This window comes from Hibiscus syriacus, unplaced genomic scaffold (assembly GCF_006381635.1).
Source record: "Hibiscus syriacus cultivar Baekdansim isolate YM2019G1 unplaced genomic scaffold, ASM638163v2 tig00012523_pilon, whole genome shotgun sequence".
In the NCBI taxonomy this organism is placed as follows: Eukaryota; Viridiplantae; Streptophyta; class Magnoliopsida; order Malvales; family Malvaceae; genus Hibiscus; species Hibiscus syriacus.
The window spans coordinates 239,179-264,285 of record NW_024062285.1 but is presented as its reverse complement, the minus strand read 5'-3'; the positions used below and the strand labels follow the sequence as shown (position 1 = coordinate 264,285).

At 34.8% G+C, this 25,107-nt stretch overlaps 3 protein-coding genes and 1 pseudogene across 3 annotated transcripts; 2 read left to right on the top strand and 2 right to left on the bottom strand.

Moving 5' to 3' along the window:
- The first annotated feature begins 466 nt into the window (after positions 1-466).
- LOC120205562 (squamosa promoter-binding-like protein 1) lies at positions 467-6,102 on the top strand. Its single transcript, XM_039205413.1, has 10 exons — positions 467-1,462; positions 1,568-1,749; positions 2,090-2,586; positions 3,035-3,109; positions 3,194-3,301; positions 3,394-3,511; positions 3,632-3,773; positions 3,951-4,101; positions 4,504-5,139; positions 5,344-6,102. Exons 1-10 carry the CDS (start codon positions 861-863, stop codon positions 5,791-5,793), a joined length of 2,961 nt encoding a protein of 986 aa, XP_039061344.1. The 5' UTR covers positions 467-860; the 3' UTR covers positions 5,794-6,102.
- Positions 6,103-7,547: 1,445 nt separating this feature from the next.
- Positions 7,548-8,501, top strand: LOC120205518 (major pollen allergen Ole e 10-like). The gene is made up of 4 exons (XM_039205368.1): positions 7,548-7,660; positions 7,831-7,871; positions 7,982-8,237; positions 8,329-8,501. Exons 1-4 carry the CDS (start codon positions 7,579-7,581, stop codon positions 8,355-8,357), a joined length of 408 nt encoding a protein of 135 aa, XP_039061299.1. The 5' UTR covers positions 7,548-7,578; the 3' UTR covers positions 8,358-8,501.
- Positions 8,502-9,248: 747 nt separating this feature from the next.
- On the bottom strand, positions 9,249-10,515 carry LOC120205561 (S-adenosylmethionine synthase 1-like). The gene has a single exon (XM_039205412.1). The coding sequence runs from the start codon at positions 10,496-10,498 to the stop codon at positions 9,302-9,304; it is 1,197 nt and encodes a 398-aa protein (XP_039061343.1). The 5' UTR covers positions 10,499-10,515; the 3' UTR covers positions 9,249-9,301.
- Positions 10,516-19,478: 8,963 nt separating this feature from the next.
- Positions 19,479-24,892, bottom strand: LOC120205666 (annotated as a pseudogene).
- Positions 24,893-25,107: the final 215 nt, after the last annotated feature.

Sequence of the window (25,107 nt, the reverse complement as noted above, 5' to 3'; positions counted from 1 at the left end):
CGTTAAATTTATTTTAATCCATTTTTTCCCAAGAAAAAAAAACAAGTGAGTTTGTAAATTTATCGAAAATCGATTAATCTAATAAGATAAGACATTAGATCTTTAAATAACTAGATCTTAAGATTAGAAATTTGAATCGTATCGATTAAAAATGAAGCAACTGAATTGAAAGAATTATCTTTATTTTTATAGTATCTAATTTAAATTAATTAATCAATTGATAAAAAAAAGTGAATTTGTAAATTTATGATTTTTTGCCCATTTTGTGTGTTCCACAACGCACCAAATCACCACCCAGAAACGCTTTCCCGAGAAAACCAACAAGCAAACGAACACGTTCCCTTTCATCATCAGAGAAAACCTTGCGCAAGGGCAACTTGTCTTAAAGACTTGCGTTCACTTTCCGTCTCCACTTTCCCTACTCTTCTCAGCGAGTTACCTTTTTTAAGTTTGTTATCCTTTTGACCTTTTGATTCCTTCTGCTTGTTTGATTAGATTTTAGTTTGTTGTTTTTCAATTTAATTTTCGGGGGGATTGGAAATAGAAAAAAAGAGGCTCGGTGTTTTAGATTTGGGGAATTGAGAAGTGGGCTTCTTCTGTTCCCCCCCCCTCATAAGTTAATTTGGTATGTGGTTGCTCTTAATTGGAATCTTGGATGTGCCTGTGTACTGTTTTTGGACTTTTGGGGAAGAGCTGAAGCTGATTAGTTGTAATTAATTGTATAATTTGTCTATTTTGGGGGGTTTTAGAGCTCCGATCTGTAGCTGGAACAGGGTTAAAGTTCTGGGTTTTTGTTGTAAAATTATATTTTTAGATTGAATTACTGGGTTCGGATCTTGTTGTGTATCTGGGTTTGGAAAATGGAGGCTAGACTTGCAACTGAAGCTCGTTCATTTTATGGAATGAATCCGGTAGATTTGCGTGCGGTTGGGAAAAGGACAGTGGAGTGGGATTTGAACGATTGGAAATGGGATGGTGACCTTTTCATTGCTAGCTCCATAAATCAAGTGTCTGCTGACGGCATGGGAAGGCAGTTTTTCCCACTCGGTTCTGGGATTCCTGGAAATTCGTCGAATGGTTCATCGTCATGCTCTGAAGAAATGAATCCTGAAACTGATAAAGGGAAAAGGGAATTGGAAAAGAAAAGGAGGGTTATTGTGGTGGAAGATGACGGTGCCAATGGAGAAGCAGGTGGCCTTACTTTAAAGCTCGGTTCCCAAGGTGGTCACGGTTATCCAATCAGTCAAAGTGAGATGAGAGCTTGGGACGGAGCTAGTGGGAAGAAGACTAAGTTGAGCGGAGGTTCTGGAAATCGCGCAGTTTGTCAGGTTAAGGACTGTGGTGCTGATCTGAGCCAGGCCAAGGATTATCATAGACGGCATAAGGTTTGTGAGATGCATTCCAAAGCTAGTAAGGCACTGGTTGGAAATGTCATGCAGCGATTTTGTCAACAATGCAGTAGGTTAGCATCTGAAACTTGCAACACTTTCCTGACATGAAAGAGAGAGGCTAATTTAACATGTAGAAATTCTGATAAAAAGGACAAGCTGATATGTTTGGTTTTTAGGTTTCATGTCCTTCAAGAGTTTGATGAAGGTAAGAGAAGCTGTCGCAGACGTTTGGCTGGCCACAATAAAAGGAGGAGGAAAACAAATCCCGAGACTGTTGCCAATAGCAAATCACTGAATGATGAGCAGACTAGTGGTTATCTGTTGTTAAGTCTTTTGAAGATACTTTCTAACATGCATTGTGAGTATAACTTGATTGTTTTGTCATAACAATTCATTTTTCCTGTCAACAATGGGGCTCTGTAGCTTTTTTAGTTTCATTTTTTTCATATTTCACAATCAGTTTCCCCGATTTTCTTGGGGGACCTAATTCGAATTAAAGGCTATGTTTGAACGAGCAATATGAAAAGAAATTCTGATGATGTTTATCATGGGCTTTCGATGAAATATGGATTTTAGATGAATTTAGAAGTTAAAATAGCTGGTATGATTGTGTAACATGGTTCATATATTTTCCTGTAATATTTGGTGTTTGCTTTTGCAATACACTGGTGAATGATTCTGTTTTTCTTAACATACAGCTAATAGATCTGACCAGACGACAGATCAGGATTTGCTATCTCATCTTCTTAGGAGCCTTGCAAACCTTACTGGTGAACAAGGGGGGAGAAACGTATCTGGGCTTTTGCCAGAACTTCATGATTTGGAAGCTGTTTCGGCTTTATTTTCGAATGGCCAATGCCCTCCTTGGCCTTTTAAGCACCAGATAACTGGACCTGAATCAGAAATCCCGCATAATGGAATACAGTCTTGTGGTACTAAAGGTGCCGAAGTGCCAGGCAACACAGCTGGAGCAGTCAAGATAAATAATTTTGATTTGAATGACATATACATCGACTCAGATGATGGCGCAGATGGCATAGAGAGGTCACTTGCACCTGTGACTGCAGGGACTAGCTCCCTTGATTACCCTTCATGGGTCCAACAGGACTCTCATCAATCAAGTCCACCCCAGACCAGTAGGAATTCAGATTCAGCATCTGCACAATCACCTTCTAGTTCCACCGGTGATGCTCAGGTATGTCTATGTTGCATGGTTTGCATGATTGCATGACGTTTCTTGATTAAAATTCCATGAACATTTTTCTAAGAGGTATAGGATATTTGTTAGGTGGGTTGAACATGTGAAGAAAGTTCAAATTGTGACACAAGTTTTGCATGATTATAAGTCAGGTTACGACCTCATTGAGGAATAAGTCAGGTTATAACCTCATCTAGGAACCATGCACAGAAAAGCACGATTATGCTAATCTTGACTGGTTCCTTCAAGAGTTCTAGAAAGTGTAGGATAAATATAACATAGGCAGGGAGTTTATCTTATGTCATGACAAGCAATTTCATCTACGTAAAGTAATATGTTTCTTTTTATGATCCACCACTGTCTATTAATATATATATACACTGTCATTAACTATGTTATTAAACTTTAGCTTCTGATGATTTCTTTTTGACTTTGACCGCAACAGAGTCGTACAGACAGGATTGTGTTTAAATTATTTGGGAAGGAACCAAATGATTTTCCTATTGTCTTGCGAGCACAGGTACTTTTTAAGTATTTGAATGTAACTGTACTTTGGGGTTTGCTTCCTCAGAAAATATGCTTATGTAAATTGTTTGAACTTCAGATTCTTGATTGGCTATCACATAGTCCCACTGACATTGAGAGCTATATAAGGCCTGGCTGCATTGTTCTGACAATTTACCTTCGTCAAACTGAGGCTGCATGGGATGAAGTAAGCTTTGTTTTCTTGAAACTAGGGATTTTTATCTTTGCTTCAATTCTATTAATTTCTTCATAATTTTATTCCTCTAAATCTTTTGTCAGCTTTGCTGTGATCTAAGCCTCAGTTTGAGTCGCCTTCTGCATTATTCAGATGACACTTTCTGGAGGACTGGATGGATTTGTATAAGGGTGTTTGATCAAATAGCATTTATTCATAATGGTTGGTTTGGTCTTTATTTTTTCTTCATCGATATTTATTTAATTGGTATGACCAGACAAACAAGCAAAAGAACTTTTGCATGCAGGATTGAATATGAACCAACTTATTTTTGTGTTGCAGGTCAGGTCATCGTAGATACATATTTACCTCTCAAAAGCAATCATTATAGTAAAATCGTGAGTGTCAAACCAATTGCAATATCTGCAACTGAGAGAGCTCAATTTTCGGTTAAAGGTATCAATCTGTCTCGGTCAGCCACAAGGTACTCTTTACTCTTTTCGTGCAGTCTGTGTTTCTCTTGTCATACTCAATGGCTTTATTTGATCAGGAGTGTATTTACAATTAAATCTAGTTTACTGCATTGTTTGTTTTGTACTGGGCCTACTGGCATTGTACGGTTGCTTCAGAGCCTTTTACATTCTTGGATTTCCTTTCCCAGGTTGCTCTGTGCAGTAGAAGGGAAGTATCTGATACAGGAAGCTACTAATGACTTGATGGATGACAACGATGATTTCAAGGACCAAGATGATCTTGAGTGTGTTACCTTTTCTTGCTCTATCCCTAATGTGATTGGAAGAGGATTCATTGAGGTAGCCTTTTCTTTTTATAGTCGATCTTGTCGTCCTCCCTTCCTTGCTGATATCTTTGACACCAGTTATATGCGAATTTTAGTAAAGTTTCTCCAATGGGGGGTTAGAGATTACAATATGTATTGTAGATAAGGTCTATTGTTGTAATTCCTTACATGGAACTCCATCTTATTTTGGGGACAAGGGAGGGAAGAGGATGTTCCCAGGATGATTACTATTTGTAATAAATTGTTCAACTCATCTAATTTTAGATGAGTTGGAAATAAATAAATTCTACTGTAATATCTTTGTTTCTTTTCTTCCCTTACATGCATGTGATTAAGATGCATATTATATAATTTACTTTTAATAAGCCTTTCCTTAACTGAAGTGGGCACCTGACATCTCCTTCAACTTCTCCAGATTGAAGACCATGGTCTTAATAGTAGCTTCTTCCCTTTCATAGTTGCCGAGGATGATGTTTGTTCCGAGATTCGAATGCTTGAGAATGTATTGGAGATCACCGACGCCGATGCAGATATTGGCAGAACTGGAAAAATGGAAGCCAAAAATCAAGCCATGGATTTCATTCATGAAGTTGGTTGGCTTCTTCATAGAAATCAATTGAAGTCTAGATTGGGCCACTTGGATCCTAACCCCGAACTCTTTCCTCTAAGGCGCTTCAAGTGGCTTATGGAGTTCTCTATGGACCATGAATGGTGTGCTGTAGTGAAAAAGCTCTTAAATATTCTTCTTGATGGAACAGTCAGTTCAGGGGAGCATCCTTCCCTCAACCTGGCACTAACGGAGATGGGTCTTCTTCATAGAGCTGTTAGGAAGAATTGTAGATCTCTAGTGGAGCTTCTTTTAAGATTTGTTCCTGAGAAGGCTTCAGATCGATTAGTATTTGAAAATGAAACGGTAGCTGATGGTGTTCAAGAAAGCTTCTTGTTTAGACCTGATGCCATAGGCCCTGGAGGTTTGACTCCTCTTCACATTGCAGCGGGTAAAGATGGTTCTGAGGATTTGCTTGACGCTTTGATCGATGATCCTGGAAAGGTACTCCGTTATTATTTATTTCTAAGCATACCTGGAAGAGAATTATAGAGTTCTTGCTGTTCTCATGATTTTTGTTTTATCATATTCTGAGTTATGTGCACTAGAAGTTAAGACTAAAAGTGTTAAATCTGAATACTGTTATATTCTTTTCTCTTTTTGGGTGTTGAATTTCTTTTGAAAAACAACTGTATATTTTCCATTTAGGTTGGCATTGATGCTTGGAAGAGTGCTCGAGACAGCACCGGCTCTACACCTGAAGATTATGCTCGCTTGCGTGGCCACTACTCTTACGTCCGCCTGGTACAGAAGAAAATGAATAAGAGACCAACTTCTGGGCATGTGGTTGTTGATATCCCAAGTGCCATCTCCGACTGTAGCACGAACCAAAAGCAAAATAACGAGTCAACCTCCAGCTTTGAGATTGGGAAGCTTGAACTGAGATCCATGAAGCGACAATGCAATCTTTGCGATCAAAAGCTGGCACATGGATATGGAATAGCCAACAGGTCATTAGTGTACAGGCCTGCAATGCTCTCCATGGTAGCAGTCGCAGCAGTATGCGTCTGTGTTGCTCTACTATTTAAGAGCTGTCCCGAAGTTCTGTACGTTTTCCGTCCCTTCAGGTGGGAATTGTTGGAATACGGAGCAAGCTGAGGTCCAGCAGCTCGCCCTACGTCGGCAACTATTAATAAGGGTTTGTATTTTTTAATCTGTTTAATACTACCAAGCGAGAATCTGGTGTATCGACATCAGTATTACGACTGAGTTTCGGAGATTGTTGACATACATAATTATTTGTTCTATTATCATCGGTGTAATGTTTATCAGGGAATGTAACATGATAAACTCATGCATAGTTCTCCCCCCCCCCCTTCTTGGGTATGAGGTTCTTGTCTTTGATACTGATAGCGGGAGATGTAGCATTGTAACCATTTATAATAATGTGTTGTTGCAGCCCACATATATTTCTCGTCTTCGATAATGATAGTCGGAATATAGTCGATGTAACCGCCGTCTCGATAGTTGGGATCTATGTACCTATAGAAAAGAATTTGGACATTCAATAAAATGGGAAGACCAATGAGGTTTTCTTTTTATTAAGTTATTCAGGTGCTTATAAAATAGTATTTATTGTAAATATTTTTTAATTATTTGACGATAAACGTCATAATGTTAGCAACTGTTAGTATTCAAACCCATAATATAGTGAGTCTATGAGATGAAGCCGAAGGCCATAGTCCCCAAAAAAGACCGGCATTGTCCGGTCAAAGATTCTAGTCTCTTCATGGCAGACAAATTCGTGAGGAATGACCCACCAGTTGCCAGAGAGAGATTTCACGTGAACACAGTATGGCAGCGAGGTTTGTTATTTTCTAATTCGTTTTTATTTCTTGAAAGCTATTGGCATTTTCATTGTAACAAAGTAATAGGTAAATTACACATTTAGTATCTAAATTATTAATTTTGATATGTTTTAATATTTAAATTTTTATTTTTTAAAAAATTATATCTAATATTTAATTTTTGTTTCATTTTAGTATCATATTAAAAACTTAACATTAAATTAAAAAAAATAAAAGTTAAATATTAAAATAGATAAAAATTAATAATTTAGATACTAAACACTCGTAATTTACACTAAAACAATTAAAAGCCATTTAACTGTTAGTTAAAATGTCAGTGACAATGCCGCTGTTGATTGACTAAACGTGTCCCGTTTGCATAGTTTTCTGCATTTTAGTAAGAGGTCTCTGGTTCTTATGACATTGAGAAGTGCTCCGTGTCAGTTCATCATGTTACACTAAAAGTTAAAAATATAGAGGATCGATGTATGTATGTACACATTGAGAAGTGCTCCGTGTCACGTTATGCTGGGAATTTTAGCATTTAGGCTTTGTTCTCCTTTGATAGTTTAGTTTAGCTACACCACATGTGATACCAAATTTTAGCGTGAACAAAGAGTCGCAGTTGGTGGTTCCGGTGAACTAAAGAAGATAATATACGGCGTGGAGAGAGATTGAGGGAGAGAAAAAGGAGAAAAGGGGTATTCTTTGTAATTAACCGAGACACCATTGCATTTTGTTTATTGTACATCAGAGTTACCACAGGATATTCATGGTGTTTTAGCAAGGAAATAGTGAAACCTCAACATAATTCACATGAATTCTGTTAGCTAGAGTACTCTACAGGTATCACATGTAGAAGATGATGCTACTGCTAACAGCCTTTTTTTTAAAAATGTTTAATTTTCAAAGCAGGGTTAGGTTAACCTGATTAACCTAAATATCTTCCTAGTTAAAAGAGCATGATTGAAAATTTTACATTTTTACCTCACTGTAAATTCACTCACACTTCACTCTCTACATATTATGTACGTTTGGGGATATTCATGCACTAACCAGTAACCAACCCTAAGCTCTTTCAACACCAAACAAAAAAATGAAGTCTGCAGAAAAACTCTTGGCCTTGGCATTTCTTCATCTTGCCTTGTCTTCACTCCTTTGTTTTGCTGCTCGTGCAGGTGCGTTTCTCCTTTTTTTTATTAATTAATCTGAATAAGTGTAAGGTAATTAATATGTGTTCAAAGATAACTCTCAATCATTTTACATTGAACGCTACCACCAAAGTTACTTGGTTTGTTTCACTAATCTCCTTTTACACTCTGAAATGGGGTTGTGCTGGTGCATGCAGATACAAGAAGACGTGGTAATGGGAGAAACCAGAACCAGAAGGTAAGTCCCAAGGAGTAAGCACAACAGGCTAGAGGGTCTTAGAACATTTTTAATGGAGTTCCAAGCCAAATAGACCCCAAGTTTAACAGGCTTTATGAGTTGTTTTCTAGGCAAGGAGTGGTGGGAACACATGGTGCATCGCCAAGCCATCAACAGAGAACGCCAGGCTCAATATCAATATTAATTACAGCTGCTCACAGAGCGGAGTGGATTGCAGGCCGATCCAACCCGGTGGTATCTGCTACCGCCCGAAAACGATCGTCTCCCACGCTTCTTACGCCATGAATCTCTTCTACAAGGCTGCGGGGAAGAACACTTGGAACTGCCATTTCAATGGCACTGGCATCACCGTTTCACAGGATCCATGTAAGTTGTTTTTCCCACATCGTGTCTAATTGATGTGTGTTTGATGCTTGAGAGCTCTCTGGGGTTTTAAATTTTCGGTTGTTGATGGCAGCCGTTGGGAGCTGTAACTATCCGATGTGATGAACGGAAAGCACGATATATGCTGAGAAAGACATGTCTATCAAAGGTGATGTTGTTGTGTCCTCTGTTTCGGTTGTAGTTGAGAGACAAAAGTCGGTTTCAAGTGGGGAAAAATAATGTACCCGTGTGTATTTTCATTCTCCTATTGGCAAGTGAAATTTCAATTCCTGGTTACTGTTACTGTAGGGGTTGGTACTGCATCTTGCTTTGGCTTTAAATTCATTTGTCTAAATTTCAGTTTGTTGTTATTTAGAAAGATCCCCCCAGATAAAAAAAATAAACCTATAAACCCTTTTTTTATATAAAATTTGATTTATATTTATTTAACTAATACTTGTTATAAATATGTTATATGAAGTGAATCACAAGACAAATGTAACCAGGGTTATGAGCCTAGAGACCCACATTGAAAACCTATTTCAATGCATCAAAATCTAAGGTGAATATATAAGGAGGGATCTAGGCCCTCTTAATACCCGGGGCTGCACGAAATACACAAACCTGACCTAAATAATGATAGCATCTAGGTTTCGTAAATTTTAAAAAACACAAAGGTTAACATGCACAAATTTAATGCAATTAACCAAATGGAGCCGTTAAACTGAATACCAGAAGAGTGGGCAGGTGAGGGTCAAGAGGACCCAAAATGCTTTCTCTTAGCAGCAACCATATTGCAATCATGGAGGGTAGAGCTTTGCTAATTCTAGTGCCGTCAATATATATAGCAAAATTCTCATAATTGTTTTGCAACACGGACACTGATACATGACACTTAAAATCCAAAATAAGCAAAAGAAAAAGAAAATGAATAGGGCATTATATGTATGAGACTAGAAGCATTCTGGGGATTGGACATAGAGTATACGGTAGGCGCAAGGAAACGTATATTACTCAGCACTATGGATAAGCAAAGCACTGAGCAGCAGAGACAGACAAAGCTTAACTTAAGCTTGGGGCTTTTCCCACTTGAGGGGCTTCACGGTTTCCCAGGTGAAGTCTGGGTCGTCCCTTCCAAAGTGTCCATAAGCAGCTGTCTTCAAGAACCGGTTGTTTCCACCCCTCTTGAGGTCCAGGTTGATGGTGATCATACCAGGCCTAAAGTCGAAGTTCTCCTTCACGATTTGAAGAATTTCCTTGTCAGGAATCTTTCCAGTTCCGTAACTGTCGACGAATACGGACAAGGGCTCGGGAACACCAATAGCATAGGAGACTTGGACGAGGCACCTGCGGGCAAGCCCATTTGCTACGATGCTCTTGGCAGCCTGCCTAACAATGTAAGCACCACTCCTGTCCACCTTGGTTGGGTCCTTTCCGGAGAAAGCACCACCACCATGGGCTCCCCAGCCACCGTAAGTGTCAATAATGATCTTCCGTCCAGTAAGACCTGCGTCACCGTGAGGACCGCCGATGACAAAGCGGCCTGATGGGTTAAGGTGGAAGATTGTCTTCTCATCAAGGTACTTCTCAGGGATAACTGGCTTGATAACATGCTCTTTGAGGTCAGCAGCAATTTCATCATTTGTCACAGTCTCATCATGCTGGGTGGAGACGAGGACGGTGTGAACACGAATTGGAACCATGGCACCATTTTCATTGAAGTACTCAACAGTAACCTGGGTTTTACCATCAGGCCTTAGCCAGGGGCAGGTGTCATTCTTCCTAACTTCAGTAAGACGTGCACCAAGCTTAGTGGCAAGGACATGGCTAAGAGGCATGAGTTCAGGGGTTTCATCAGTGGCATAACCAAACATATGGCCCTGGTCACCAGCTCCAATATCCTCAGGGCGCTTTGTGAAGTGGCCATGGACACCCTGGGCGATATCAGGGCTCTGCTGCTCGATGTTGACCAAGACCTTGCAGTTGTCAGCATCAAGACCGACATCATCAGAAATGAATCCAATGGAGCGGCATGTATCACGGACAATCTTCTCATAGTTTACGTTGGCTTTAGTGGTGATCTCTCCGAAGACCATGACCATGTTGGTCTTGCTGCATGTTTCGCAGGCAACCTTGCTGTCAGGGTCCTGGGCAAGGCAGGCATCCAGAACAGCATCAGATATCTGGTCACAAAGCTTGTCGGGGTGACCCTCGTTTACGGACTCCGATGTGAATAGAAAGGTCTCCATTCTAAGTCTGCACATTGCAAGAATACCAGGCGAATCTTAGAACAATTTCTAAGAAGTAACTTAATAGATGGAATCTTGATTTCTAATTAGTGAGGTTAACAAATAGAATAGGCAGATGAGAAAATACTTTAGAATAAAAGAATATTAGCAACGATACAAATTGTTCATGCTTTTCAAGAGAAGTTCAACTCCAGGAGAATCAAGATTAGGCACAATTACTTCAAATTTGCCTGGAAGATTATGTTCTTAGGAGGATGTGAACAAAAAAGTAAAGAATTAAACAGATTCCTTTTACGTCACAACAGCATAAGTTCATAATCTATAATTTAGGAATCATATATTCCTGGATCCTATTGCAATTTATTTCAAATTGTCTGAAGCAAGTCAACAAATTCCTCCTTTCCCCCTATCCCCTGTTCTTCACAAGATCCCAATTCCCAACATAGAGGTTTCTTAATTCTATAGTCATTTTGAAAGCTAAAGACAGAGAACCGGTAGATCCTACTCAAAATCGAAATGCTTTTCAAAGCTAAATTCAAACCGAAATTTAAGACATCATCAATGATCGACAACCGTCAATACCAACTTTATGTTCAACTCAAAGCGTAACTCCAAAACAAAATGAATATTTATGTTTTAAAATTTCATTATATGGTTCATATTTAGATCTCAGATCTTCAAAAACATTTCAAAGTCGAGTGTGCTAAGCCTAAAAACTCGAAAACAACCATGAAACAGAACAGATCTGCAAGCATTTCAGCCAAACAGAAAAGCGAAATCTCCGAACAGAAACGGAAGATTAAAGAAATAAAAAGAGTAGAAATGGCAACCTAGACAAAGAAATCCGAGCTGATCTAAGTCTATGGTTGCAAAAGGAAGGAGAGAGTGTTGAGTATACCAGACCTCTAGAGAAGCGGAACTCAACGGCACAACGATTTCATTCTCCGAGGCTGCTATTTATAGAGAAAAGGGGGGGGGGGGGTTGAGATGGGTAGGAATCTGGTGAAAGTAAAAGTAGGATCTCACGGCTGATATCGAAGTTTGGGAAGCCATAACTGTAGCCGTTGGATGTCAGGGGATTGTCTGATTGTGATTTAATCTTTGGGAAATGGGTAGGAGTTAGTGGGTTGAAAATACATTTTCTTATTATTATTTGGTATATTTTTGCGTCTATTTGATTTTTGAAAATATTTACTATTTTTATTTCTAAAAAATTAGTTTTATTTTAAAAAAAAAAAATTAAAAACAATTTTTTTAAAGAAAATAAGATTATGTTCCAAAAATTCCATTAAACAAAAAGATATTACATTTCAATAATTAAATGGGCGGGTAAAGTGCACAAATGGTTTTTCGACTATAGGATAATATTTTATTAAGTCATTCGATTATTAAAAGTAATAAAATAATCTTTTAATTATAAAGTGTTACTTTGTTGAGCCACTTTACTGTTAAAAATTACAAAATGGTCACATAACTATTCATCATATTCTAAACCCGTCTATTTCCGCTAAAAAATGACAATATTTTGAGTTACACATTAAACTGCTGATTATGACATGATAAAATTTTATATCAGAATCTCAAATGACTATTATATCTTAGTCATCATGTTAACGTCTAACTTAGACAACCATTAATTTTTTTAATGGAAAAGAATGAATTTGAAACATGATGTCAATTAACATAAATCCATTAACAATGTGTCGATTGGACTTCGATGTTTAAGTCGTCGGGTAAGTATAAGGATTAGTTTTAAATATTCGAAGATTACAGGGAATGGGCAGATAATTAGACCTAAAAGAAAACTTAATTTAAGGTTAGTGTTAGTTACCGGGAAACTCCGGTCATTCACCAACCGTCGCCGGTGATCCGGCTTTACGGCTTTACGGCTTTGCTAGAGCCGTCTGTCTCACTAGCTTCCAAAGCCATTCTGCCCTAGCCCGTTTCCCATTAGCTCCGAAAGATGATAATTAGACAAAAGATGTAGCTTTCTGCTTTGCCCTTTGGGGATCTCAGATGCACAAGTGTAACTCAATGGAAACATGACAGTGAATATTTTAAGCAGTCATTTATCAGAAATGGTTTTGGATTAATTTAGTATTTTTGTGGTGGCGGAAAAAGGGTTTATTTTGATAAAAAAATTATTTTTTAAAAAGGGTTTTTTGTGGCCATTTAGTTTAAATTATATTTTCTAAGTTTTAAAATATATTTTAGATGTTAAATTAGACTAATAATATCGTGATCTTTTATATATTTTTTTTTAATATAGAGAGAATAAACATAATTAAAAATCTGATGTTTAAATGAAAGCACATGATTCAGGAACAGAGGGTCATTCGGATCCAAACGGCCTCCGGCCCTGTTTTATTTTATAAATTTAATTTCCACACTGGTATAAGAACTAGGAATGACAACGGGTCGGGTTCGGGCCGGGTATTGGTCTTTTCGTCTCCGTCTCTGTTTAAAAAACACGTACCCGTCTCCGTTTAAAAAATCACGGGGATTTAAACGGGGATCCCCATCGGATAATCGGGAAAAACCGCAGGGAAACGAGTATCCCTATTTAGCATAAACGGTTATTTAAACGAGTATCGAGCCGGGTATATATATTTAAATTTAATATATAAATATTATATATTTTTTAATTTAATTTAAATTTATTATATATATATATATATATATATAATTATTTTTAATATTTATTGGGCCGGGTAATCAGGGCGTGGATTACTAAATCCGTCCCCGTCCCCGTTTAGCATAAATGATTTTCCTCGTCCCCGTTTAATTCGGTTTTCGGTTTTTCCCATCGAGTTTGAGTTTTTTTGTCATCCCTAATAAGAACAGTTAAAAATTAGATAAATTACAAGTTTAGTATTTTAATTATTCTTTTTTTTATTTTAATATATATATATATATATATTATTTTTTAAAATTATATTTAACATTTAGTTTAAATTTTAGTTTGATATACATCACTAAAAATATTAATAAAATTATTAATATGATAATTTTAATTTTTAATGATGATATTATATTATTTTAAAGTAATATATCAACATTATTATTAAATTTTTTAACAACTGTCAGATCAATTATTTTACCACAGCAGATTGGCTTGCCAAACTGTCAGTTCAATTATTTTCGCTCTAATTTTCTTAAAAATATAGATGTACATACACGTGTATTCAAGCTTTCTTATTTTGATAAGACGAGACACCAAATACTTTAGGTAAGGTTTAGGGTTTAAGGGTTTAAATCTTAAAGTTTATGAGTGGAGTAAAATAGATTTGGAGAGTCGCCATTACCTAGAGATGGGTTTTAGACCCGAATTTGACGGGTTTCAATTCAACCCGATTGAGTTAATTTTTTTTTAAAAAATAAAATAGGTTTCGATCGGATTCAGGTTTATGGTAAAAGTATCCGACTAAACTTGACCCCAAAATAATAATAAATTTACCTTATATATTTAGAGATAATTGAAATAATACCCTTAATATATTATTTTCTTTTAATTAAATTTTTGTTTTTATTGAATAAAGATACTTCTTTTTAATAAATATTATTATTTCGGGTCAGAACGATTGAGTTTGGATTTTATCAAAAAAATCGAGTCGGATGGAAGGTGTTTATTTTTTGGATCGGGCAGAGGATTTAAATTTTTTGGTCAGATTAGGTAGACTAAAAATCTGACTCGACCCGACTCATACCCATTTCTAGCCTTACATATGTAGTAACCGATAAAAAAATAAAATAAAAAGACTTGGAAGACATGAAAGAAGGTATAAATTACATTTAGACGATCAAAAATGAATTAGTGAAAAAGTTTCCAACTAGCTTACCTCCTCATTCCTATTTTAAATTAATCCAGTGAGATAAATTAAATAAATAAACAAGTTAAAATATGTTTAAAGTCTTGTAGTTTTTCATACATTTGAAATTCAGGTCATTAACTTTTATTTTTAATTAATCTTTCTTAATCATTGATAATGTATACTCACCCCGAAGGTAAAATTATATAAATTTAATTTTTTTTAAAATAATAATATTTTTTATCATTAAAATTGTTTGATGTAAGAATTAATAACCTAATAAATATGATAAGACAACCAAAAATAAATAAAGTAAAAATGATCGAGGTTGGTCAAAATTTTCAACAAATTTTGCATTAGAGCCTGTAAATTCTAAGTCAAAATTCACTAATTAATTTTAAATTGGTTTAGTTTAACATTTGCGGTCCAAAGACAAGCAAATTAAAGGTCTACAACGGCAATATTTTAAATAAAAAATAGGGTAAATCATGCATTTCTTAAATAAATTGTCAATTTTAGTTCATTTTAGAACATAAATTTTTATTTTTTATATCATATCTAAACTTTTATTTTTGTTTCAGTTTAGTACAATAGTTCAAATTTAACGTTGAGTTTTTTTTAAAAAAAAAATTAGGTACTAAAATATATCAAAATTGATAGTTTAGGTTCTAAACTCGTTAAATTTTTAACAGAGAGATAATAAAACAAAACAAAAACTAATCGTTAGTCATAATTTTGGTATTAAACTCATGTTTCATAAGATTTAAAATGTCTGTATTAGTCTCTTATTTTCTTTAATTTATTATAGTAAAAAATAATATTTTATTAATAACTAATTAATTTAGAAGGTTGAGACTTGATGTCTCTTTAGTAATGAATAGAATAAAGTATATTAAAAAGGATCATCCTCGTATTGTAGAGTCATCTTGAATATTTTCGGAACACTGAGAGAAAACTTAAAAATATATCACATAGACGAAATTATATTATATTATTTTGAAAAACTAATTTAACATTATATTAATAAACCATAAAAAATAATTAAATTATAAGCCATCCATTATAAAGGTAGAAAATATGGACTATTTTATAAAATTGAAAAAAGTTAGGGGCCCTTAGTTATAAACTTTGATCGAAAACTAAAAAATAGGCCCTATAAAACAAATATATATTCTATAATTTAAAAAAATAATTTAATATTACATTAATAAACCGTATAAAAATGGTTAAATTGTAGGCCATTAGTTATAAAAGTAGAAAGTATGGACTTTTTTATAATATTGAAAAACAATTAGGGACTCTTAGCTATTAATCTTGAACAGAAACTCAAAAATAAGCCCTATAAAACGAAAAAAATTATATTATTTTAAATAATTAATCTAATATTACATTAACAAAGCATAAAAAATAATTAAGTTGTGATTTTTCAATTATAAAAAAAAGAAAATAATAACTATTTTATAAAATTAAAATTTTAGAAGCCCTTAATTATAAAATTAAAAAGTGGGGGGACCTGAGCAATCGTTCATGTTGCACCCCTTAAAGCCGGCTCTGTCGTATTGATTTTATATAATACCCTATGATTAATCAATTAATAAATTAAATATTAATAATTATATTAAAATATATTTTAAACCTTAAATATGGAAAACAAATTTCAAATTCCATTTATGTATAAAAACTGACAGCTTTTTTTATTTTATTTTATAATTTCAGTATACAATTCTTGGAAATAGAGAGAGTAGGTGCATCACTTATCGAGGAAGGTTCAAAATTTGGTAGGTGAGAAATAAATAAAACAAAGTAAACAATATTATCAAGTGTTTATAAATGAGCAAGTAGGATTATATTTTGGGACGACAATTTCATCCGATCAGGTTGGATTTATTTTAGAAAAAATTCAGGTATGGGTCGGGTTAAATATTTTAAGGGGTGAAGTCGGGTCAGATCGGTTCGGGTGGAGGATAGAAAAAATTTCGATCCGATTTGAGAATAATAATATAGTTTAAAAAAATGTTATTTTTTTAACTAAATCCTTTAATTTATATCGAGTCAGGTTTAGTCGAATTTATACTCTAAAAAATTGGGTTGAAATTGAGTAAAGGATATATATATATATATTTTAGGTCGGGCTCGAGTGAATGATGCATATTTTCATGTCTGATTGGTTTAAAAAAACTGGACATATTATCATCCCTAATTATATTTGGATTTAATTAATTTATATTATATTTTGGGACGACAATTTCATCCGATCAGGTTGGATTTATTTTAGAAAAAATTCGGGTATGGGTCGGGTTAAATATTTTAAGGGGTGAAATCGGGTCAGATCGGTTCGGGTGGAGGATGGAAAAAATTTCAATCCGATTTGAGAATAATAATGTAATTTTTTTTAAAAAAATGTTATTTTTTTAACTAAATCCTTTAATTTATATCGAGTTAGGTTTAGTCGAATTTATACTCTAAAAAATTGGATTGAAATTGAGTGAAGGATATATATATATATTTTGGGTCGGGCTCGAGTGAATGATGCATATTTTCATGTCTAATTGGTTTAAAAAAAAAACCGGACATATTATCATCCCTAATTATATTTGGATTTAATTAATTTATAGTATATGCAATGCGATAAAACTAATTTTATATTACTCCATGAAAATTGCTAAAAGCTTGATTTGGGTTTGGTGGATCAAGTTTTTCTCTTTTAAATATTAAATCAAAATAATAATAATAATAATAAATGCAAGGCATGGAGTTTGACTCGTGACATGTTTTAATGCAATCAATTTTTAATGGGCGTATGGGTTTGTGGACCTTCCACTAACACTTGCATTTAATTTGTGTGTTCAAATATGAATGTAAGATTCATATATATATATATATATATATATACACGTTTATAAATAAATTTAGAGAAAATAACATCAGTGAACGAAAATGTCGCCTTATAATATATGATTTTAATCAAATTTTTTTGGATTTGCCAGAATGACCAACAAATTCGCAACGCGAACTCCAATTTCGCAACTCAGTTTCTAATTTCGCAACGCGAATCTGTAAATTACAACGCGAATTTATAAATCACAACACATAAGTCAAATTCGCAACGCAATAATCAAATTCGCAACACAAAAGTCAAATTCGCAACGCGAAATTTCAAATTCACAATGCGAATTCCAATTTCGCAACGTGAATAGTAAAAATTGCAACGTGAATAATAAAATCGCAACGAATCTATATATAAATTATCTCTTATCATCCATCTATAATAATTTGTTGGAAAAATACATAAATAAATTTTATAAAAAATATTCGTACACGTGAAAAAATTTATATGTAAATGAACAACAAATCTATTTCATTTGCCAATCTTTATTACAAATTATTCTAAATTGAATTAATTAAAGTTTGAAATTTGAAAGAATCCTTAACTCAGACTAATGAAATACATTTAAAAAATTAAATTTTGAATTATATTAAGAAAAAGCTGATTTCTGTACACATGTAGATAAATTTTATTTTCTACTTAAAATCTCAGTCTAGAAGTAGAGAGTTACCATTTGAAATTCGCAACGCGATTTTGCGATTTTTCAATTCGTGTTGCGATTTTTCAATTCGCGTTGCGATTTTCCAATTTGCGTTGCGATTTTACTATTCACGTTGCGATTTTACTATTCACGTTACGATTTTACTATTCACGTTGCGATTTTTACTATTAACGCTGTGATTTTGGAAACTAAGTTACGAAATTGGAGTTCGCGTTGCGATTTTGTTGGTTATTTTGACAAATCCAAAAAAAGTTGGTTAAAATCGTATATTATAAGGCATTTTCGGTCACTGAGTTTATTTTCTCATAAATTTAATCCATATTTTTAATAAATATAGAAGGAATACAAGATAATATTTGTTTAAAATATTTTTAATTATTCGATAAAGAGCACTTATATATCTTTATGACGTCTTGCTGAAACCCAAATCTTTCATAACATAAAATAAATTAGTATTTCTTTATAGGATATTTACGTATGATAATATTTGAAATGGAGGATTGTTGTATCTAGGGATAGGCATAAGACTCAGATTCGACGAGTTTCGACCCAATCCGATTGGGTCACTCTTTTTTTCCTTAAAAATATTATGGTTCTGGTAAGATCGTGCCAGGTTTTTATAGAGGTTATGTTTGGGTCGGATCAGATTCGAGTTTAAAGTGAAAAATACCTAATCCAACCCTAAAAAAATATAAATTTACCCTATATATTCAGGGATAATTGTAATAATACTTTATATATATATTTCAATTTAATCCCTATTTTTATTGAATAAAAATAATATTTTTTTATTATTTCAGGTCGGGTCATATTCGAATTTTATCTCAAAATAATGGGTCATGTTCGAATCGGGTGGAAGGTGTATATTTTTTGGATTGAATTCGAGTTGGATGGAGGATGTATAATTTTAAAATCAGACTAGGTGAACCAAAAACCGACTCGAGCCATACTCATCCTTAAGTGTACCTGTAATAAACATATATATATTAATAAAATCTATAAAAAGATTTCATTATACAAGGGCGAAATCAAGAAAATGACGGGAAAAATATTATATATATATATATTAGAAAATTCATGTTGATATAATAACAAAATCATGCTTATAACATAACCCTTAAAAATGAACACTTTTAATTGGATTCTTACCCAAAAAAATGTAAATTCAAAATTAATCAAATGAAGATTTTTTTTATAGAAGATTAATAAGTACTATCTTTTTACTTAATACACGTGTCGTATCCTCAAAGGTATTTTATATAATGCGGAAACTCGTTAAATCAGCATCCACTCATACCATTAAGGGAAGATTTTTTTTTTTAGAAAATTAATAAGTAGAATATTATTGATTTTACCGATTTTTTAGTTTTTTTTTTTCAGTTTTTAAGGTTCGCTATGAATAATTCGGACCGACTTAGATCACACACCTGATTTTAGTGAGTCTCCTAACAGGAATTTTCTACTTACACAATGACTCGAACTCGTCAATTCTTCGGTATTTACTGTCATATGATCTCATCCAATGAAAGGAAAAAATTCTTACAAATTTTGCTTAGGGCAAGAACATTCAATGTTTTTGTTCAAGTAATAAAACAGAGCCATCAAGGCAACCTTTGACTTGGTCACAAGTAATTAGTATTAATCACGCAAGTAAATCCCATTAGTTATTGGGCTTTGAATTTCAATCATCTTGAATTCTTTTGGTTGAACTCTCCAGCTCAGATGATTGACCACTGGAAGTCCGAGATAAGCAATAGTTCCTCCATTCCGGTTAGGGTTAAATGAGCTGTGTCCTGTGTACTTAATCCAACTCACGAAATTGAGGAAAAGACTACCTTCAGAAGGCGTATGCATAGGAACAACTGCATGCTGCAATGCTAAAACCGGAGATGACATCGAAGCTAATAAAGCAACATCAAACCTGAAATTATAAGAGGATAAAATATATTTCATGATGCATGCTGAAGCATTGAAAACGGAATTAGTAACGATCCTTGACGGAAGTATCAATGAGCTTTCGTGAATACCATAATCCATGTGGTAAGACCAGAGCTTGTAATGTTAATGTGGCATCTGAACAAGCAACAACGACAAAACAGACCGTCAACCTGCAATAGAGAGAAAAGGGGACAGTTTGTTTTCTTAAAATACAAATAAATAAAACAAAGAAAACAAGAGGCAGATAAAATCAGAGCTTACCTAGAACTAGCACATTTAACAAGAAAAGCTGTCACAGCAAGGTATCTCCAATCATCTTCATACTTATTCCCCAAGCAAGTTTTTGACTCTGTTCCCTGTTTCGCTGCAGTAGTTGTTCTGATCTTTGCATCATTATTGAGGCCAGCAACTTCATTGGCAGCACTCACGATTTTTTCGCTTCCTCCCATGACGGAACTTCTAACCGGCATATTAGTGGAGAGCCACCTAAATGATATTGATGAACACTGTTTGATTATTGGATTATAACCCGGTTTCACATCTGTTAAGCTTTTGTCCTGGGTATATTTCTTCCTCATCCAGAGTCCTATTTCGTAGTAACCAAGTTGTCAGAACTCGCTTTGCACCGACAGAAACCAGCAAACATGGATTTTGTTTGCCATCTGAAGTGTCGTTTTGTCCCTTCTCCAAGTCAGGCATGGTGGATACATCTGAAGGAATTATGTGTGTCTTTGACACAAAGCATATTGATCTAACAGCCGATCCACCAACATGCTCCCCGAGCAATTTTGATGCAGACCAATTCTCCATTTCCGAAGTAAACCTGAACCACCCGTAAAACATTATAAGATGCTCTATTAATGGGCACGAATCGATGAGATAAAAACAAGGGAAGAACATATGGGACACACATTCTAAGGTCAACCATTCCAAGTTTCCCCAACAAAACAAAATATATGTACAAAACGAAGAAACATCGAACCACATTCTAAATGACATATGACTATCAACATACCTAGTTAACCTCAGAGTTCCATCTTCACATCCAGTTGCAATCCAGCTAAATTTATCAACAACCTCTTCATTTCCTTTAGCTTGAAAATTTTCAGAGACAAAGCATAATGAATGCATCTCTCTCCCGTGAAACTGTAAGTGTAAATTCCGGGGGAATTTCCCCCCCACACCTTCTGGTAACCAATGCCTATGAATATAGATAATTTCATCCTGCAAAAATTATTGAAAATTAAATGATGTGCGCAGAAGATACAGAAACTCGAGAAAGGTAACATCACCAAAAATATGCTTTATTGTTCATGAGATTCCAAGGATGTGGCTTCCTGTTGAGTGATTGCCAACGGTGCCTTATCCGTACAAGTCATCAGTCAGGCAGGTGAATCGCATAAATTAAAGTAAAAATTTGCATTTTCCCGATGTTTCTCAAAGGATGCAGGTTTGAACAATAGAAGTAAACATACCTTGACATACGCAAAGCAGTTCCTTATCTCTGGTACATCACCAAGGTAATAAGAATGAGGGCGGCGCCACCCCCCACATGGAATTTGCAGAACCTGTGCCAATGAAAACATTTAGCCAAAAAAGTATAACCTAAAGAGATTCATACCTCCGTTATCGAAGGAGGGAGGGCGGGGGAAGAATACCTTTGCCTCAGTTATCAAATTCCATATTATGAAATCTGTTGACGCAAAACCAGCTGCATAGTCGCAGCTTGTCAGATCATCATCAGATTTTAAGTCAGCAAACGGATTCAATCAAACTCAATTCTTTCAATTGTTTCATTCCTATAAATTCAAAACTTTCTCGGCCCTTTTCGTATTCAAAATAACATAGGCACCCTGCTCCAGTCTGAAAAAAAAGAAAGGAAATCAGAAAGTAGTTAACATGCTTACAAATGCTTGATCATGAAGAAATATGAACACACAGGCAGACATGCAAAATGCAACAAACCATTTCCCAAAGGCTAATGGATGCATCAATCATTTTATGGTACTCCACGATTTTCCCTTTCTTAAGGCTAATGAACGTTCATATGAATTTCGTAACAGAAATTATCCCTTTTCCTCGAGGGGATAACAAACAGTATAAGATACATCTTAAATTTATTACGAATATTTCATTTTTTAATCTCTATATGGTAAAAGCTTCCTAAAAATACCAAGACCATAGAGAAAATGTAAGATAGAGTTATTATTCCAATATTTTCCTTGTACTAGGGATTCAAATCATACCGTTCGGATTTCAATTTGACTGTGACTTAATCTAGCAACTGAAATGTTGGACACGGTTGAAATCCCATGAGCTCCTTTGAAATAGCTTAGTGGAGATATCTTTACACCTAAAGAAGCAGATGTGGACAGCAACAGCTCCTTTGATAAAGGGAACAGAACCAGATTACCACGCAGATCTCCACATACCAGCACCTGCAAAAGCACAAGTTAGGTTACATAAAAATAAATAATATGTAGTATGAACATTCATAAATCTTCTTTTTTTTTTTCATTTCGTATTGCAAACCAAGTAAACTCAATCAAACCAGGCTTCGGATTAACAACAGTTTCTTCAATGTTGAAACTGAAAAAGCTTTTCTATATTTTAAAAATCTCCATCTTAAATCCATAGGAGAGCCATTGAGGTCAACCAAAAAAAAGAAGGGTAAACATGCCTCTTCCTCAAATGATGCATCCAAACACATAATTCGTTTTCCAAAGCATGAAGGAAATTCTGCTATAAGGGAAATTCTTCCAGAATCCAGACAAACAGATATTGAGGGGTCATATAGCTTCCACAGCTTCAAAATTCCTCTGGGATCAGTTGTGAAGACATACCTAGATAACAGAAAAGATGATATTTCAAAATCCTCTATGTCTTCAAAGTAAAGCATGAGACTAAAGATGTGTCTCGACTTTCAATGCAAGGTTATCAGCAGGAAAATTACAAATTCTGCATTGGAAAATGCAGCATAAGAGCTTCACTTCTTTACCAATCATGTTATCATATTCATAAAACAGCAAATGCATTTATAAATGATCTAGACGATTAATAAATTCAAGTGTATAGATTTTTACTGCTCAGACAAGCAATACTAGACAGATAATCAAAATCAAGATAAAATCATATTAATAAAGAAAAGTCATTACCTACATCCAAGTGACTTACACCAGTAAGTTCCCAAGAGTTGCCTCTCTGCTCCAGCTGACCAAGTAAAGGTGAAGCCCACTTGAGGTGAGTAACGATTACCTGTAACTCCAACAACTGTCATGTTTCCTTTACCATCTCCAACAGAAATCCAATCATTTATACCACAATGATTTTTGGAAAGGCTTGCGGACAACAGATCCATACAAACAATAGGAACCTCTCCACTGACATGGACCAGTTCAGTCCATTTGACATCCCCTGTCTCAGATAATAGAGCATGATACAGATAACCATTATTTGTAGCAACGTAAATGATATCTTCACATTTAAAATACAAGGAGCGCACATATTCACTTTTGCTGCAACAACAGAACAAACAATGAAAATTGATAATAAGCATATGATACAAAAAAACCAGAATACAAAAATGAAAGAAATAAACAAAGAATGCAAAGGCAAAGGGGCAGGGAGCAGAAGTTTGTGATCCATAAGGTATGAGTTTTGATCCTAGCGACCACTAGATACTCAGCTGAACATATCAGATGCCAGCATCATAGCAGAAATTTCAATTCTTTTGTAATTGGTTAAAGAGGCATTGATATATCATATGTCAATCAGCGCCAGGAGCTCAAGAGAGGTGCTATCTAGGAAAACCTACTTATTGCTATATATGACCTATCAGAAAGTTATTACAATTTTTTTTAATTTATAAAGTTTCTTTATAGCTGATAACATTGTAATGGAATCTAGGTGGCATGACCAATACTTAGCGGCAATGTGATGGAAAATTGTGCCTGTCCATGAGTCTAGCATGCTCCATTGAATTTGGGATGCAAGTAGTGATTATCTGTGCTCCCTCAATTATACCTTCAGATTCAGAATCTCCCTTCAACTCCAATGTCTTACAAACAGAAGTGTGCAACTGGTGAACTTTAATTGCAGAGTCAAACCCAGCAGTAACGATAAGTGAAGAATCTGGATAATATAAACATCTCCATATTCCTCTTCCTCTGCACCAGTAATATATCTATATTGTAGTAAAATACTAGTTTGATCAGATTTAGGCTAATTCAACAAAGATTACCTCCCAAAATTTCCAGAATTTCAATATAAAATATCACATAGTATTTCAGAAGGACAAAACAAACTTGAGTACAAAAATCTGGAATCAAAACTTACATATGTTCCTTGATCATCCTAAGCTGCTTTCCATCCAGACCCCAAAGACGACATGTGCAGTGCTCACCAGCAGTAATGATTAACTAACAGAAACCATAAAAAAATCAATCTGATAGAGAAACCCAAACCAAGCTACGAAACAAATTAATTCCAGATGCAGTTCAGACACTGCACTTTGGAATTTGTAAAGAACATCAAACATGTGACTAAACTCATAGAACAGCTAAAAACTTTTAATCAATCACAGATATTATTATTCTTAGTTCACTGTTCTTAAAATTTACATGTACCAGTAAGAATAGAGCAAGTACTAGTGCAGCAGGATTACATTAATCTTACATTATCAGAAATACAGCAATCCCAAATCCGAGCAGTATGGTCAAAAAGCACAGGGCCAACAACCTCCCTTTTGTCATCACAATCACTTTGCAGACCAGGAATTGTCCAGATTCTAGCACTATTGAATCAAGAAACCATATTAATCCATCACATAACTTCCAGAATAAAGTAGAACAACAGAAACAAAGTAGTTAAAAAAAACTTATTCACCTCCGATCATCTGAGACAGAAACAAGTTTGGCTCCACTAGAAGACCAGACAATGCGAAATATTGAACCTTCATGTCCCACAAGTCTACATATGTGAACAGCTTTATACTCCTGATCATAACACTCGGAAAAGTTGGAAGTGGAGCTGCTTAAGTTCTTGCAAACTTTCACTGAACTCGGTGAATCATGTTGACAAATGACTTTCCAAACTATAATCTGCTTAAACAAATTTGGTTAGCGAGAGATCACTTAATGTTGGCAGTGCAGAGGACTGAAGTTACCACTACAGAGCGTAACCCTTTAAAGATGATAATAATGATTATATTATGAAAACAACCACGGTCCACCATCATTTAGCTAGTTATTGACAAAGGACCATACTTCAACTAAGAACCAAAACTTAGAAATTCAAGCAAATCCAAAAAATGCGAGAGCATTACAAAAAA